We start from the raw sequence: 18,360 nt of genomic DNA, 5'->3' as shown, positions 1-18,360 counted from the left end.
CTTTTTCTTAGTCTTGCAAGCGCCTAGAGTCGACGACAGGTGTCACACTTACATCCCGTCGGGAGAGTTGAGGTTGAAAGTGGCACAAGCCGTTGAGTAAATCGGTGCTCCACGTCTCCACGAAGATTGCTCCCGCTACCTCACGCAACCTAATGTTTTAATTTCATGCCAAGATGAACTGAAGTTGCACTGTGACAGTATTTGAGATAAATGACATCTTCAATCTAAGCTCGACTACATAAGTGTTTGTTTCACCATTCCTGTCACACAACTCTGTGACTGTGTACTTTGTGATTTCAGCGGAATGACAATAATTGTTTGTCATGGTTTTTTTGTGGTTTTTTTCAGAATATTCACTTTCTGGCTGCATTCTTTGTGCCCCCACCCCCCCACCCCCCCCTTGTGACAACATGCTGCTGCTGCAACATACCACAACCTCAGCCATTTCACTGATTGCTATTTATTGTTATTATATAGTTTTTGAAGCTCCTCCTGTAATAATAAAATTCATCATCACTTCACTTGTGAACTCATTTCTAAAATGCAATGAGTCTCCGGCTCTATCTAGTGGACACATTGAGAGTTGCAATGTAAAGTTATGCATAGGAAAATCTTAATTTTTGGATTATTATTGTAATCCATGAGTCAGTTATTTAACCATGAAGGGGCTTTATTGGATTTTGCAGATTTCATTTCAAAATGCAAAACACCTATGACATTTGAGTTATTATGGCAAGATTAGATGCTGTTTATTTTCTTAAAGAAAGTTTTTCCAAGTCCTTCTGTTATTTTTTTTATTCATTTATTTTTGGCACAATTTCTTTAATATTAACTGGACTCAAGTCTGGTCTCGGCAACAAAACAAATTCCTCACAAACATGGTAAAATAAATGTCATTAAATAATAATAATTGATTGAGTTTATCCCATCAAACAATTCCTACAAACATTTAGGAGTGATATTGATACAAAACTGAAATCACGCTATCTAAACAGTATTTAAATCGCAAAGGGTTGTTTACAAATCAAATTAAATGTTATTATTGTTGCCCAAAGCTAATATTCTGCTAGCCTATGTGTTGCTTGTATGCGCAGGAAAAATAAATTAATTCTAGTGAAATGCATTCTTTAACACATGTCCTTACAGTCGTCTTCATGCAAACCATAAAGGCGTGCAGGTGATTTTTCCACCACTTGCAACATGCAAATGACTGTTTTTCTTTTTAAGTGCTGCATTTGTATTCCTCTCTTTTTCTGTTCATCTTCCTCATCACATGAAAGCAGACGGAATTTTGAATTCAATGACACCAAGCTTGGCAAAATTGGTCCAATTGTTCTTAAGATTTATCTGTGAAAGATTACAGCCAATCAGATTCGATATGCAAATGAGGGTGGATATAATGATATAATAACCCTAACTTCAGTTCTGCTCCCCTCGGCAGCTGTGATTACTTTTCCATGGTAATCACACACAGTGTCGCCTTTAGAAAATCGACATGTTGCAACCATTCCTGTAATCAAGAGAACATGAAATTTTGAGTTAGATCAAAATAATAACTAAAACATTACTGGTTGGGTTAATAACTTTTCAGTATTTTTTGTTCTTGGTGAAGCTAAAGGTTGCAAAAATGCTCATTTAAGTGATAGTGTTTTCTGCCTTTACAAGAAAAATACTTTCTTACCTAGCCCTTTCGGTTCACCAAAATCTTTGATGGCCACCCCTTTCCAGGTCTGCCAAGACACGCTATTGAGGATGGCTTCATCAGTCTCAATGGTGAGTTTTGGAGCTGGTTTCCACAACTGTACAATCTCTTCCGGCTTTGGATGGTTGGCCTTCCACCCCTCCTTCTCAATTAGCCTTGCCACCTTCCCACCTTCCCAGCTGATGGTTTGCGGTGTGTGAAGTGTGCTGAAAGAAAGAATAAAACAATTTCACTTATTCAAATAATTTGTCACACTAAATAAATGGCCTAGTTTGAATGATTTATTGATCGTCAATGCAGTATTTATGGATTGGAGTACTTACACAGCAGATATTTCTCTCTTTGGGCATACTGGGATCCTTGCCACTTATCATAAAAACCACGGTCCTCAGGAAACCCTGCATCGACCCTCTGGCTGGCCATCTAGCGAAACTGGGAATCTGGCGAAAAATGTGGAAAAGTCTTTCCTGGGCTGACTGTGTGCCATGCTTGGTGAAGGGCAAGCCAGGATGGCATCGGGGATGTGATCTGGAGAAGAGCTGTAAAATGAAAGGAAAATAATGTTTAAAATATTACAGATAATATTACATTACTACTGTAAGATGTAATTGTGATGTGTAATATCAATGTAGGATGAAGAAACATACTCTGAAAACACAGATTCCATCAGTGTAGCTGTGGCTGCTATAGATTGCAGCACTCGGATTCTGTAATGTTGGTCAGCCACGGCTTTGCTATGTGCCAGATAATGGTGCACATCCTCCTGTTGGTTCACAGTTAATAGTTCTGCTACCTTCGTCTCCACAGCTATCCGCACCTCCTGGCTGGTGGCAGGTTGAATTTTGTAGCTGCAGTAAGAAAAATGTGACATGAAATGTCAATTGTGATGTGACTGTCTGATAGGAGGGTAAAATATAAGAAAATGTTAACATTTAAATATGAGCACATGGATTTATGTTGGTACATACATTTCATGGAGGCGATGCGTGTCTTGTGAGACACTGTGAACAGGTTCGCCAGTGGATGAAATAAAAAACTTGTTATAAGTCAGATGTACCATTGTTGTATCCAGGCCGAATGCTCTCATAGTACACCTGAAACCACCGTGGAAACAAGAAAGACAGTTACTTGACTGTAAAATATTGTAAGCAATATACACTTTGAATCATACTAAAACTTACAGCTTCCTCCTCCTGGGTCAAGGCAAATGCAGCGACATGCATGGTCATTGTTTTGTGTTTACTGATGCCAGCCACAAGCCTGCCATCAGCTGCCTTCCTGTTCACTCACTCTGACACCTGAAAAACATTGAAAAATTAAAATGTACTATTGCATACATTTCCAAATAACCATTACAGCATATCATAGGGACAAACTCCTTCAAGCTGTTTGAATAGATGAACTTACAGTCAAGCCTTCCACAGCTCCTTGGTGCTGAAAGTGACAGAAGACCACGATCGCTTCGCAGTAGCAGCGGTACATCGTCTTGTCCCTATTGTCCAACTCGGCGCCTGAGATGAACTGCCCGAAGATGTTCAGGAAGTCTGCCTTCGAAACCCTCAAAACCTCCTGGCAATCTTTGATGCTGTGTGAGCCCTCAACAAATCGATCGTACCTAGATTAAACAAAAAATAGAAAAAAGAGAGACAGGTTATTAAAAACACCACACTCAGGATTGTAGTAGTAAACAATAATAACATTAGTAATAAAAGGACAAAACAAAATGAATAGCAAAGGCATTTACTTTCTTTTGCACACCACCTGTGAATTGGACTTTGAAACCAGCATCTCCTTGTAAATCTGGCACTTTTTACGGAGCTGTAGGTCTTTCTGGTCCAGATCCAGCCTCGTCTTCAAATAATCCAAGAACCTGATCATGTTCTTGATGTAGTTCAGCACGGTGGCTACACTCATATCCTTACTCTTTAGGGCCATCAGGAAATCATGGGTCTCTGTGCTCTTGGTGAGAAACTCCAGAGCTGGCTCATCCCCAACCGGCTGCAAATAGCGCAGGAAGCGTGAAACATTGTCAACCTTTGAAGAAGGATAATTAGAGAGAATTGTCAACATTAACATCATAAAAAGAAAATAGACATATGGAACTTTGTTGAAAATGGGTGAGCTGAGAATTGATGTGAAAAGAGATCTTACCTCCTGTTGAAGTCTCCTTGTAGACTTTTTGAAGTCTACAAGGAGCTTGACACTCCCAGAAAACTTCTGATACAGACCCCCTTCTTTCATCTTGATCCACACAGAGGAGGTCGAGGCTGGAAGATCTCTGTAAATAATAATAATAAACAAAGAATGAAATTGTAAGTAAAAAATATTTTTGTAATCTGCGATAATAAAATCAACTTGCAGATGACACATGTATGTGATTTACTGTACTTACCTTTGCCAGGAAGGGTCTGCTGTCTCTTGATCAGAAGAGGATGAAGAGGACGCGTTTCTGGGATCAGTCCCCTTTGGTGAAGAGGGGGCAGAGGTGGCAGTGGCGGTTGCTGAGGTGGAAGCAGAGGTGGTCGCGGCAATGGTGGCGGTGATGGAATCACCATCCGAATCAAAGACCATGTCGGAATCATGGGGCTTGTTGGTGATGAAGAAACCACGCTTAGGCAGCTCCTTCACCATCGCCAAACGAGAGCGCCTGTCGGACACGATCTTGCATAGATCGGTGTAATCCCAGGTCCTGTTGGCCCGGACCCACTCCCTCGAAGATTCCTTGGCTTTCTGAACCTCAGCTGCTCTTTCCTCTGGCATGCTGTTTTTCATGCACACCCTAGTCAGGTGTACAGAGATGTTGTCCTGTGGCTTGTGGCAACGCAAACAGTGCACAAAGTTGTGATCAGCAGACCTTCAGGATAATGACAACATTTATATAAGTAAGTAAATAGGTAAACAATCCCAAATTAAACATTCCCTCATATTTCAAAACTAGTCAACTGAAAAGGTCAGCTTTTGTAATACAAAATTTGTATAAACTGTTACAAAGTCTACATCAAAATACTCCTTGTGACCTATCCCAAAATCAAATCCTACTTCAGCTAAAGCTGTGTGGAAATGTGCTCCAGAAATAAAGTTTAAGTAAAGGTCTGAGGTCAGGTCCTTGTGTGACTCTGCCACAGAAGCAGAGTAGTAGGAAATTTTGGTGTGCTAAAGATGCAAGAGTATAAATTAATGCAATTTAAAACATTGTTAACAGAGTTTTTACATTTGAGTTTGATCAAAATTACAACTAAATAAACAGCACAGCTGCAGTAGCAGCTGAACAAGGCCATTAGCCTAAACAAAATCTGTGGCCTGCCCAATTCCATTGTGTGTGTGCCTGGGATGGGGGTTGAGATGTGTGAACTCTGCGTCTCAGATCATCAGATACCTTGTTTCTTACCAACACCTTATCAAAGAAAAAACATTATACAGTACATTGAATAAAATTTATCAAGAGACAATTTATCGACTAGAAAACAATATCACAATACTACCTCACAATGTCACAATATTATGTATAACGTATTTTTAATTTTAGGGAAAACACAGTAAACTGGCAGGAAATTTTCATCATTTTGCTTTGCAGGCCTCTGAATTTACCAGCCACCAACTTGCAGAGATACTTGAGCCTTAAATCTTTATAAATCTATATGGATATATTAATTTAAAAATAGCTTTGCAGGTCTTTATGTGTTAATATGTGCAGCATATGGAGAGTACGTTTTAAAATAAAATTGTTTTAAACAATTCAGTTGATACCTGGCCAGATTTCCATTCTCTCATGAGACCTCAATGTGTGAAAATGCAGGAGAGGGGGAGGTGTATCTTTTTCAATATTGTGTGTGGTCACGCACACATTACAAAACTAATTTTCAGACTAAGAAAAATAAAAATGAAAAACACACAAAAATACACTAGAACCAGGTAAGCCATGCCTGAGACAAAGGGCCACTTCAGATATTACTAACTGACTATATGTTGACTAAAAAGTACACAATTGGTAGCCAGCAGCGTGTTCTTCACAAATCCGTACACTGAATAGTCACCAAATGCTTGCAGACTAACCAGAATGTCCAACTGCAGACATCTCTTAGCCTTGGTTTTTCCTGATTTTGTAGGGAATTATCCTTACCATTGTTGTCTTATAATAAGACTTTAGACAGACTAAAATAAAATTGCCATTGAGAAGTATGAATTGCCAGCTTCTACAGTAAAACAAGTCCGTAATGAATTACCCTTGCAGAGCTATGCAACTCACAGGTTAAGACTTGCCACTACAAAGCTATTTGGTACAAAGAACCTAACATGACTTTCTATTTTACAGCAACTGTTTAGTCTTCACCAGAATTAGCTAATGTAAATGTTTTGTCTTAAAGGGATAGTTCACACAACAATGAAAATTCTTTAATTTACTCACCCTCATACCGTCCCAGATGTGTATGACTTAATTTCTTCTGCAGAACAAAGAAAGAAAAAAAAAGTCTCAGCTCTGTTGCTCCTTTTAATGCAAGTGAATGGTGGCCATACGACTCCAGTGGTTTAATCCATGTCTTCAGAAGTCCCAAAAAGCATATAAAAGCAACATAAAAGTTATCCAGTTGTTAAATCTTGGAAAGAATGAAACAGATGCAGCTGTGAGAAACAGATCAATATTTAAGTCCTTTCTGTTTTTACTATAAATTGTCCACTTTGACTTTCAGATATAAAACTGAAACTGAACAGGTGCCACACATGACTTTTAAATGTAAAATTGGAGATCTACGGTAAAAAAAAGATGACATAAATATTTATCTGTTTCTCACCCACACCTATCATATCACTTTTAAAGATAAAGATTTAACTGATAAATGATACACACACAGGTACTTCTTCACACAATCATACTTATCCTTTCGATTGCTTGTAAGGATCACCACCACCTATAAAAGCAATTTGAAAAACAAAAAGTGCTGGGTTTTGGTCTTCAATTATGACAAGTGTGCATTCACATGTGATTGCTAGACTCACCATCTGAGTTTCAGGTGATACATTCTGTTGTAGGGCTCTCAGTAGACTGAGGATCCTGACGATACTCATACTCAATCCTGCTTAGATAAGAAATGGTAATTAAAAGGGATAGTTCACCCCCCATTCCCCCCACACTCACTCACCCTTATGTTTTTTTAGAGTGGATTTCACAGAACCCTCTTCCCTGAACCCTCGCGGCTCGGTGATTGGTTCCTGGGCTCGCGGCGCCACTCAAAGCCATGCCCCGCCCCGTTCCTTTCTTCCCGGAAGTGCATGAAGAGCTGACAAGGTCGCGGGAGGCACTTTTTACTGCCCGGTCCCGATCTTTTCAGCTTCCCCGCCCTCACTACTCTTGATGGTGGGGCGGCCAAGGGTTATTCGGCAATCCCCCAGTGGATAAAGGCGCTCGCGGTGCACCTATGCCCGCAGAGCACCGCCACCTGGCGTGGGTGCCCAAAGCCTCCGTCCAAGGCCTGTAGGTTTACGTTGTCTCTGACGGCCAAGGCCTACGGTGCCGCTGGACAAGCCGCCTCCGCCCTGCACGCCATGGCTCTCCTGCAAGTCCGCCAAGGCGCTAAAGGAACTGCACGAGTGTAGTTCCGCCCCGGGATTGATGCAGGAACTGCGCTCGGCGACCGACCTCGCTCTACGAGTGACGGAGGTCACTGCACGGTCTCTCGGGCAGACGATGGCCACACTAGTGGTCCAGAAGCGCCACCTTTGGCTCAACCTGGTCGAGATGGGTTAGGCCGACAAGACACGATTCCTTGCTGCCCCCATTTCCCAGGCGGGCCTATTCGGTGACACCGTCGAGGACTTTGCCCAGCAGTTCTCGATTGTAGAGCAGTAGATGGATGCTAGCCGGCATATCCTGCCCCGGCGCGGCTCAAGATCCCGCACCCCGTCTACTCATCGCCAAGGGCGTCCCCCTGCGGTGACTGCACCGGCACCGCCAAAGCCCGCCCCTTCGGCCCGGCACCGGCGTGGAGCCCACCGCAGGAAGCAGACGCCACCCGTCTCGTGGCCGCCCAGAACCCGTGAAAGGCTTCAAAGCGCCCTTGAGACGGGCGACCCAGGGACAACGAAACCTGCTGCTCTGGAGCTGGTAAGCAGATCTTCATCTTTTTGTTACCTTTTGCATTTAATTGTGCTGCATGCCCAAGTGGCTGCAGTACTCAAGAGCTCAGCAAGAGTGGTTTCCTTGTTCTCTGGGTCATGTATCCGGTGTGTACGGCTGGCATCACGACCACCGTCCACCACTCCATTTGGCAGGTTGGCGCTCCAGCGGTGGTCTCCCGCCCCTGAGCACCCAGCTGTGGCACAAATCTGCCCCTGTTATGACAGTCTCCACGGGTCACGAGGACATGCCTCTTCCTCCCCCATCCCAGGCTGTTCCGGGGGTGGTCACAAGGAGCCAGGTAAGTGCTTCGATGTCCTTAGACTCAGCACGGCCACGACGTGGTGTGGCACCTCGAGCTCCGCTTTGCCGCGAGGCCCCACCTGCCGGTACATCCGATGACGTTGTCCCTTTGGTCCCACTTGTGCAGAACTTGGATGCATGGCTTGTGCCTTCCAATCCGTCACGAGGGCTGGTCCGGACCGTCCGACTCGGCTGCGCGATTCACTTCGCCGGGCATCCGCCCAGGTTCAGCGGTGTCCACTTCACCTTGCTGAAAGACGAAAACGCTGCTACCTTGCGCAGAGATCGTTACCCTCCTACGGAAGGACGCAATAGAACCTGTCCCTCCAGCCGAGATGAAGAAAGGGATTTACAGCCCCTACAAACAGAAAACAGCGGTTCCACTGAAACTTTTTCAGAGGCTCCTGGGGCATATGGCATCCTCGGCGGTGGCCACCCCACTCGGGTTGATGCATAGGAGGCCGCTTCAGCACTGGCTCCAGACTCGAGTCCCGAGACGGGCATGGCGCCACGGGACACACCGCGTGGCCATTATGTTGGTCTGTCACTGTCTTTTCAGCCCTTGGACCGACCTCTCGTTTCTACGAGCAGGTGTTCCCCTAGAACTGGTCCCCAGGCGCATCGTGGTCACGACAGATGCCTCCAAAATGGGCTGGGGCGCTGTTTGCAATGGGCACGCAGCCGCCGGCCTCTGGACGGGTCCGCGACTGCATTGGCACATCAACTGCCTCGAGTTACTGGCAATTCTGCTCACCCTGCGGAGGTTTTGGCCGTTGATCCAGGGCAAGCACATGTTAGTTCAGACAGACAACACGACAACGGTAGCATATGTCAACCGCCAAGGTGGGTTGCGCTCTTGTTGTATGTCACAACTCACCCGCCATCTCCTCCTCTGGAGTCAGCAGCACCTCAAGTTGCTGCAAGCCACTCACATCCCGGGCAACCTCAACACTACGGCGGACGCACCGTCACAACAGGTTACCCTCAAGGGAGAGTGGAGACTCCACCTTCAGGTGGTCCAGCTGATTTGGAGTCGATTCGACATGCACAGGTGCACCTGTTCGCCTCCCAAGAATCCTCTCCACTGCCCGCCTCGGCATAGATGCGCTGGCACACAGCTGGCCCCCTGGCATTCGCAAATATGCGTTTCCCCCAGTGAGCCTGCTTGCACAGACCCTGTGCAAGGTCAGGGAGGATGAGGAGCAGGTCATCCTGGTAGCACCCTACTGGCCTGCCCAGACGTGGTGCTCGGACCTCACGCTCCTCGTGACAGCTCCCCCTTGGTAAATCCCTCTGAGGAAGGACCTTGTTTCTCAGGGAAGGGGCACCATCCGGCAACCGCGCCCAGACCTCTGGAATCTCCATGTCTGGCCCCTGGACGGGACGTGGAAGACCTAAGCTGTCTCCCACCTGCGATGGTAGACACAATCACTCAGGCTAGGGCTCCCTCTACGAGGCACCTGTATGCCTTTAAGTGGCATCTGTTCGCTAAGTGGTGTTCTTCCCATCGGGAAGACCCCCAGAAATGCGCAGTCAGATCAGTGCTTTCCTTCCTGCAAGAGAGGTTGGAAGGGAGGCTGTCCCCTTCCACCTCGAAGGTGTACATTGCTGCCATAGCAGCACACCACGACGCAGTCGACGGTAAGTCCTTAGGGAAGCACGACCTGATCATCAGGTTCCTAAGAGGCGCCAGGAGGCTGAATCCCTCCAGGCCACACCTCGTTCCCTCATCGGACCTCTGTAGTTCTTCAGGGTCTACAGTGAGCCCCCTCTGAGCCTTTGCAGTCAGCTGAGCTTAATGCACTCTCCTTGAAGACTGCCCTCCTGGCTGCGCTCACTTCCATCAAGAGGGTAGGTGACCTGCAAGCGTTCTCTGTCAGCGAAACGTGCCTGGAGTTCGGTCCAGGTTACTCTCACATGATCCTGAGACCCCGACCGGGCTATGTGCCCAAGGTTCCCACCACCCCTTTAGGGACTAGGTGGTGAACCTGCAAGTGCTGCCCCAGGAGGAGGCAGACCCAGCCCTGTCATCGCTGTGTCCGGTACGTGCTTTACACATCTATTTGGATCGCATGCAGAGCTTTAGAATCTCTGAGCAGCTCTTTGTCTGCTTTTGGTGCACAGCGGAAAGGAAGCGCTGTCTCCAAGCAGAGGATCGCCCACTGGCTCGTTGACGCCATAACTATGGCATATCTCGCCCAAAACATGCCGCCCCCGGTAGGGCTACGAGCCCATTCTACCCGTGGTGTAGCGGCTTCTTGGGCCTTGGCCAGAGGTGCCTCTCTAACAGATATTTGCAGAGCAGCGGGCTGGGCAACACCCAACACCTTTGCAAGGTTCTACAACCTCCGGGTGGAACCAGTTTCGTCCCAGGTAGTGGCACTCAACAAGTGGATAAGCCCGGGATAGCCGGCCGGGTGTATCACTTGCACATAGCGCCTTCCACCTCCTTTTGAGCTGAAGACGTATGCTGTTAATTCCCAGTAGTGTTCACAAAATTTGTTCCCTGGTTGACTTCCTCCGAGCCCTGTGGCAGTCGAGTTTTCGGAGAGACTCGCTGCCGGCCCAGTACATGCGCTAACTAAGAGCCCGGTTCTGGGGTAGGTGATCCGCATGTGGCGGTTCCCTGTAAGGCTAACCCCATGCGATCTATATCTTCCGCTAATTTGTTTCGCTGCTGGCAAACTGCGTCTTCCTTGGGCAAAGCCCCTCTGCCCCAGTCTCCATGTTGTAGTAACTCCTCCCCCATTGGGCAGGATCTACCTTGAAGGCTCTCCACATGGTTGGAAAGACTATGTGACGTATTCTTCCACTTAAATATCACCCCCTCTCTTGGGGCGAGGTGTGGTCTCCGCAGTGTCCTCCCCTTGGGAGGGACACCCCCCGACTAGACCTGGCGGCCCAGTCGGATAATCCCCCTTCTTTTTTAGGGAGTGGAAAAAGAGAAGGGGAAAAGAGGCCACGACTGGGTTAAGCCTATCTCTATCTTTGGGTAGACGACTTGTCCCCAAAAAGGGCCGTTCGACACTCATAACTGTGTTGGGGGAGGTTACGTGTCGACCTGGTGTGCTGGCTATGAGGCACACAGCAAGCCTGCCCACCACACACCACCAGTTCATGTAACACAGTTCAGCCTTGTGGCGTTTTGTATAGGGACCCCTAGTGTCACTACATCGACACCAACGTCGAGTGAGTGACAGATAGGGAACGTCATGGTTACTGGTGTAATCTCCGTTCCCTGATGGAGGGAACGAGACGTTGGTCCCTCCTGCCACAACGCTGAACTACCCGCTGAAATGGCCGGACCTTATATCAGCTCCTCAGCATAAAACCTGAATGAGTGGTTGCATACCAGCTCCTTTTATACCCGTATGTTCGGGGGAGTGGCATGCAAATACCACTCGCCAATTTTCATTGGCCTTTTATCAAAGATCAGAGGTGTCTTGGGCTCCCAAGAGTGACCTCTAGTGTCACTACATCGACACCAATGTCTCGTTCCCTCCATCAGGGAACGGAGGTTACACCAGTAACCATGACGTTTTTTTCCCCTGCGCTATCTTTGTCTTTTCTGACTCTGTTCTGTTTTAATTTCATGCAGTAACAAACTGGAATAGTGATTGATGTACTGTATGTCATCATGAAACAGAGACCCTCCCCTCCAAATCCAAACATGAATTAGCCTATTCTGAAAGACACTTTCGGAGAAAGTGGCTAAATTTTAAATATTGCCCACTTGTTGCCCCTAAATTTATGTGCAATGCAATTTAATACTTACCTCAGATTACATAAACAGCAATAAATACATTTAATAGCTTGGGCCCCAATTGTAAAATGTAAACAATATTTTAATAATGCACCAAGTTAAAGGTTTTTAATTGAATTGATATCTCAGAATCAGAAAACGTGCTGATACCCAGTCCTAGAAACATAAGAAAGCTACATGAAAAAGATCTTAACAGTTTGGCATTACCTGTTTTAGACTCTTTGACATGTTCCATGAGCTGGCGAGTGTGGACGCCTAAATCATGAAAATCCCACCAGCGTCCACCTCTCTCCCCAATCTTAACCTGCTTAAAACCTGCAGAAATCTGGACTATTGCTAAAAGGATGGAAAGAGTAAAAGAAAGGGAAATGGATTGGATGGAAAATATCAAAGTACTGACGAGGGCTCTACAAACAGGAAAGCCCACTGGCCTGGGGCCAGCATGAGAGTGTTTCCAGCCAGTTGACAGAACGGTCACTTGCCCCATCAAGCCAGTGCTGTGTTGTTGCTAAATCTAACACTTGTTAATCTTGTAAGGCCGTTTTATGGCTTGCAAACTCAAACACTTTGACTTTTTTGATCTACGTTGCAAATTATGATTTAAACTTTTTTTCATATATATATTTTTTATAATAATTTTTTGATATGGGGGCCATTAAAAACATGGACAGGTTAAGTTAGAAATCTGAACTACTGGCCGAGCAGAAAACATCCTCATTGTTGAGCCTAGGGATGGGAGGATATATCGAATTGATGAACCATATCTTGGCAAATCTCAGTTTGAAATTTGCAACATTTTTTTCTGTAAGTGATAAAAGAAATGACCTGTCAAACATAATCTTTCTATTGCTTGATTTTACCCCTACTGTGCTTTTTTCTACACTGTTTACAGGGTTCGCACAAGGTCACTGAAGTGCTTAAAATGCATGAATTCAGCTTTTAAACATTTAATTACTGGAATACCTGGAAAATCACCTTGTGTTTTTTTTTTATAAAGTGCTTGAGATTAAAGAGAACATTTCTTCTAGGGCTGGGCGATAAAACGGTATCGGTATTTATCGACGGTACACCTTTTTCGATAGCGATATAAAAAATGTTCGATATAACGCTTGATAGTTTCACTTAAATGCATTAAAATGTAAATAGACATGAAGTTTGGTTGTATGTACAACCCTCAAGTGTGCGCTGTCCCTGGATCATAAACAGCCTATCATATGGCTTGATAAAGGAGCGTGCCACGAGTGACAAGCAAACAGCCAATAACAAGTTGCGTTGCTGTGGGGTTCGGTTGCGCCGTGTGACATCAGAACACATGAACACATGCGAAAATGAGTGCTGTGCCTGCCGGCAATGAGGAGGACATGTCAGCTCGCCAGCGTGGCAGTTTTTTGGTTTCTTTACATCTGACCAACATCAGAACACCGTTGTGTGTAAGCTTTGCAAAAAAAAAAAAAAGAATGTCCCGGCCAAATACGGAAACACAAGCAACTTTTTTCATCACCTTAACTGCTTCCACCCTTTGGAATATGCAGCATGTCATCCACCATGACCTACATCTATCTCACCTCAACAATCAACCCACAAGAAGTCCACGATGGAGAGGTACTCGGCAACAATGCCTTATGAGAAATCCTCCAAACGATACAATGGTATAACACTTATTTATTTAATCTTCATATAAGATATAAGAAAGAAGATATTTGTTTAAATTTTATTTTGTTTTTGACTGTTAAAACTAAAATTATTTCTTTGTTTGCCAAACCCTCTGGGGTATGAGGGTGTTTTGGGCCCTGGTGAAGTTTTGACATGCCTTGACATTTGTGCTTTTTTCAGTTGCTTAAAAACATATTAATGGCTAAAGTCTGATAACACTGTATTCAGCACAAACTGAGCTACAATAATATGTGAACAACATGTATGTACATGTTTGTATTTTTGAGAAAATAATGTTTATGCGTGGTTTTTGAAAAAACTAAAATTTTAAGTCACTGAAATAAGGCTGTATATTACATACTAAACATTTGTTCACAAGACTTTTGAGAACTGGATCTTGTAGCCTCGAGTTTTTGCTACAAAAATGATGTGAAAACCATCCTGATCACTCATTCATACAAAACAATATAGTCATTTAACTTTTGTAAGACACTTTTAGTGTTAGAAAGGCCATATGCGAGGAGGCTTGGATGATCATGAATATTGATGTGATTCACACCTGAGGAGACAAAGACCCCTCCCCTGGGCCTATCAATGAGGAATGTGACTGAGAGAGAATGAAAGTGAGGAGACTTAATGATCAAAATCAAGTTTAAGTTAAAATAAGTAATCTGACTATACATTTTCTTTACATAAAGAATTTACTTAAAAACTTTAGACCTACGCTACCATTTAAAAGTTTTAGATCTGTAAGATTTTTTATTGTTTTTAAAAGAAGTCTCTTCTGCTCACCAAGGCTGCATTTATTTGATCCAAAATACAGCAAAAACAGTGATATTGTGAAATATTTTTACAATTTAAAATAACTTTTCTATTTGAATATATTGTCAAATGCAATTTAATTCCTGTGATCAAAGCTGTATTTTCAGCATCATTACTGCAGTCTTCAGTGTCACAAGATCCTTCAGAAATCATCTAATATGTTGATTTTCTAATATGGGCATATTTAAAGCACATTTTACACATTTACACACAAACAGATATTTGCAAGCACAAGCTTCGTTGATGATAACGAGGCAGCATAAACACTAGTTAAAATATAATCTAAACATTAATATTATTTTTTATATCATATTACATATCATATTTATATCATACAGCATACAACTGAAATGCCTGCTTTAGCCGAAACAACATTTAAATGTAACTAAAACTTGCCTATTAGGAAATATTTCAAATTTCAATACTTTGAATACTGGCTGGCAAGTCTGGAAATAGTCCAACTAGTAAAATATGTACATGTTCATATAAAATAGCATGTCAACTAATGTAAGTAAAGACTTACTCATCCGAAATTGTATCCTCGGCTGGATCAAGTCGCTCTTCAAACATCATCGGAGTCCCGCTCTTCTTCTGGTGAAAATGTGAACTCTTTCTCACCTGTGTAGTGTGCCATCTTCCAAACGTGCAGGAAAGTGAATGAACTTGATGTTTTTTAAGGCATTGTTGGGGGCGTTTACAGTTTGCATTGATCGTCTCAGCACATTACCGTATGAATAGCGTGCTCTGCTGGTGGGTGTGATCACATTAGAGATAAGGTAATACAGATTACGCTGCAGGAGAATATTTGTTTTAAATTTGAATTGTTTTTTTTAAAAGTAGACATTTTAAGCTTTCTTTAGACATATGTTTCATGTTTGTCTGATAAGTATTCGCGGAGTTTCAGTTCATTTTTGTGATGTGTTTCAGAAAGATGCTCGCGGAGACAGAGACGGCTGAAAGCGCACCCTGTTTATTTTCTTTATTTTACAATAAGCACAAGGATTTGTTGTTATTGTGAGTGTACACAAATAAAAGTAGACCCTTTATAGTTTCTAATGATGTCTTACACTTATCTGTATGCCCAAAAATGATATATTTTAAGTTGTTTCTGCTGTTATGAGGAAAAAACACAGCAGGACGTGCCGGCGCGTCCGTCGACCCCTGAGGGTAGGAAGTTCTTGGTTGTTACCTGGCCTTGGGGGTCGGGAGTGACCCCTTTAAGGGCTCATCTGTGCCGTTGTTAGGGGCCTCCATACAGAGATAATAGGGGACATTCTTCACATTACTCGGCATGCTGGAAGTCTCCCGAAACAGGTAATTATGCATATCGCCATTTGCACTGGGGTCATGGAGCTGAACCTAATTTGTCCAGAGGAGAAAAGAAGGCGTTGCGTGAACTTCAAAAAAACAACAATATTGTTATCAAGCCCGCAGATAAGGGGAATGCGGTTGTCATTTTAGATAGAGACCAGTATATTTGGGGGTGACAGATGCAGCTAGCAATTGTTGAACATTATCGTCCATTGGAGAAACCTATTTATTTACAGACCATTCATTTAGTTTCAGAGATATCAGAAGAAATGTGCTCCAAGAATATTATTAGTGAACGCCAAAAAGAGTATGTCCTGGGAAACGGTCCGCCGAGACCCAGGAGATTTTATTTATTGCCTAAAATACATAAAGAACCCAAAAGTTGGAGTGTTCCATTTAAAATTTCCCCTTGCAGACCTATCGTGTCTGACTGTAATAGTGAAACGTATTTTGTTGATGAGTACATTGAGCATTTTTTTAAATCCCATTTCACAGAAACATCCCAGTTATCTAAAAGACACTTATGATTTTATTTCTAAAATTGGCCATTTACATATTCCTCCTAATGCTTTTCTTTTTACTATTGACATTGACAGTTTGTATACTAATATTGAGACCGAAGTCGGCTTGGAAGCTATAAAGAAATGCATGAGTAAATTCCCGGACCCAAAATGGCCGGATGAATATATTTGAAGTTGTTAGAAATTAAATTAACAAAAAACGATTTTGAGTTTGATTCGAAATTCTATCTACAAATTAAAAGCACGGCAATGGGGAAGAAATTTGCCCCCTCGTATGCCAACATCTTTATGGCTGACTGGGAGGAATCGGCCCTCTCTTCCTTTGCTTTAAAACCTGTTGCGTATTTTCGTTTTCTGGATGATATCTGGGGTGTTTGGACATACTCCAAGGACGAATTCATGACGTTTACACAACATTTAAACACACATCAGAGTTCCATTAAGATTAAGTTTATGATTGACCTATAAGAGGTCAAAACTTTTAACCAACCCAAAGTGCTCAAAACTCAAAACTTTTAACCAACCCAAAGTGCTCCCAACGATGGACCCACATCCCAGAAACAAAATCATTCCTTTAGTGGCACATTTTTCTAGCCAAAGTGTTCAACTCAATTTAGCGTTAAAATCTAATTTCGTTAAATTTCTCACACCCACACCTTATCTCCAACACCATAAGTCCATTGCGGCCTACAAATGCAACAAAAATCTTTTGGACACTTTAGTTCATAGTAAATTATATTCACCTTTACCAAAAGGCCGAAGGGATAAATGTAAATATTACATTTCTTTACGTTGGGTGATGAGTAAATCTACAAAACAAATATTTCAGCTGCTACAGCCTTTGTCCCACCAAACAACTAATTGTGTTTATTTAATTTTTTGTCTCAAATGCCGCAGACAGTATGTGGGCCAAACCAAAAATGAGCTACATGTCCGCATCTACCAGCATGCCCACAATATTGTGCACAAAATTGAGAAGCATAGACATGTGGTTCAACATTTTTTGGTTCATGGGCTTGCGGCCCTCAGGGCGACGGGACTCCAAACGAATCCCCTCTGGTCATTACAGGACCATCTCAGAGCTGAGAGGACATGGATCAAACGCTTGGATACCCTCTACCTGAGAGGTCTTAATGAGATGTAATTGTTATGAGTTACTTGTGTTTCTCCTATATTCTCTTTTTTTTTTTTTTGGATGTGTCAGAATTACTATATTTTTCATTTCTACAACCACACCCACACCAGCCTCTAAACATAACTTTGGTTACCCTTAGAGCACTACCCACACCAGCCCCTAAACCTAACCTTGGTTACCCATAGAACAATACCAAATACAACAATACAAGTGAGAGTGGTCGATAGTCAACAACTCCAGCCAAATGTCGCACTTTCATATCCCTATTTTGCAATTATAGAGTGACGCAGGACGCTCAAACAAAAGAAGATTCAACCCAGCTCTTGATACCGCGGATCCATCAGGAAATGGTGTTCCAGGCAGCTCATCGGGTCACTTAGGGGAAAGAAAAACACTGAACTGTCTAATAGCCCGTTTTTATTGGCCGGGCATTGGTAGCGATGTCCACAGGTGGTGTGCGGCATGCCGCGAATGTCAGCTGGAAAATCCACTGGCCACCCCAAAAGTGCCATTGCACCCCCTTCCGTTGATCGAGGTCCCTTTGAGAGAATTGGAATGGACCTCGTTGGGCCATTAGAGCGGTCAGCACGCGGACATCACTTTGTATTGGTCCTAGTGGACTATGCAACACGATACCTGGAAGCTGTGCCTCTATGCAACGTTTCAGCATGCCGTGTAGCGGAGGCGCTCTTCAAAATAATCTCCCGGGTGGGGATTCCGAAAGAAATCCTCACCGATCAAGGCACAACATTTATGTCACGGACATTAAGCGAGCTATACGAGTTATTGGGCATTAAATCGGTTCGCACCAGCGTGTACCATCCACAAACAGATGGACTGGTGGAACGATTTAATAAAATCCTTAAAAATATGATTCGTAAGTTCGTGCACGAGGATGCTAGAAATTGGGATAAGTGGCTCGACCCCCTGTTGTTCGCAGTATGGGAGGTCCCACAAGCCTCCACTGGGTTTTCCCCATTTGAGCTGCTGTACGGGCGGTGCCCGCGTGGTGTGCTTGATGTCTTGCGGGAAACCTGG

The 18,360-nt window shown here is 43.7% G+C and overlaps 1 protein-coding gene across 1 annotated transcript; it reads right to left on the bottom strand.

Annotated features, from left to right (window-relative positions):
- Positions 1-674: 674 nt before the first annotated feature.
- Positions 675-12,216, bottom strand: LOC127425713 (uncharacterized). Its single transcript, XM_051671969.1, has 13 exons — positions 12,088-12,216; positions 6,698-6,774; positions 6,108-6,609; positions 4,095-4,556; positions 3,854-3,980; positions 3,447-3,736; positions 3,110-3,317; positions 2,884-3,000; positions 2,671-2,805; positions 2,350-2,550; positions 2,026-2,241; positions 1,682-1,908; positions 675-1,510 (listed from the first exon to the last, which is right to left on the bottom strand). Exons 4-8 carry the CDS (start codon positions 4,472-4,474, stop codon positions 2,989-2,991), a joined length of 1,017 nt encoding a protein of 338 aa, XP_051527929.1. The 5' UTR covers positions 4,475-4,556; positions 6,108-6,609; positions 6,698-6,774; positions 12,088-12,216; the 3' UTR covers positions 675-1,510; positions 1,682-1,908; positions 2,026-2,241; positions 2,350-2,550; positions 2,671-2,805; positions 2,884-2,988.
- Positions 12,217-18,360: the final 6,144 nt, after the last annotated feature.

The sequence above is a fragment of the Myxocyprinus asiaticus genome, chromosome 34, assembly GCF_019703515.2.
Source record: "Myxocyprinus asiaticus isolate MX2 ecotype Aquarium Trade chromosome 34, UBuf_Myxa_2, whole genome shotgun sequence".
NCBI classification, from domain to species: Eukaryota; Metazoa; Chordata; class Actinopteri; order Cypriniformes; family Catostomidae; genus Myxocyprinus; species Myxocyprinus asiaticus.
This window is presented reverse-complemented; position numbering and strand designations above follow the sequence as displayed.

Bases quoted from the DNA above. Each gene is read 5' to 3' on its own strand.
- LOC127425713 (XM_051671969.1), bottom strand. From the start codon at position 4,474: ATGAAAAACAGCATGCCAGAGGAAAGAGCAGCTGAGGTTCAGAAAGCC. The intron at 3,981-4,094 runs GTAAGTACAGTA...TATTATTTACAG, and splicing joins GCAGACCCTTCCTGGCAAAG to AGATCTTCCAGCCTCGACCT. The intron at 3,318-3,446 runs GTAAATGCCTTT...TGTTTAATCTAG, and splicing joins CAGGTGGTGTGCAAAAGAAA to GTACGATCGATTTGTTGAGG.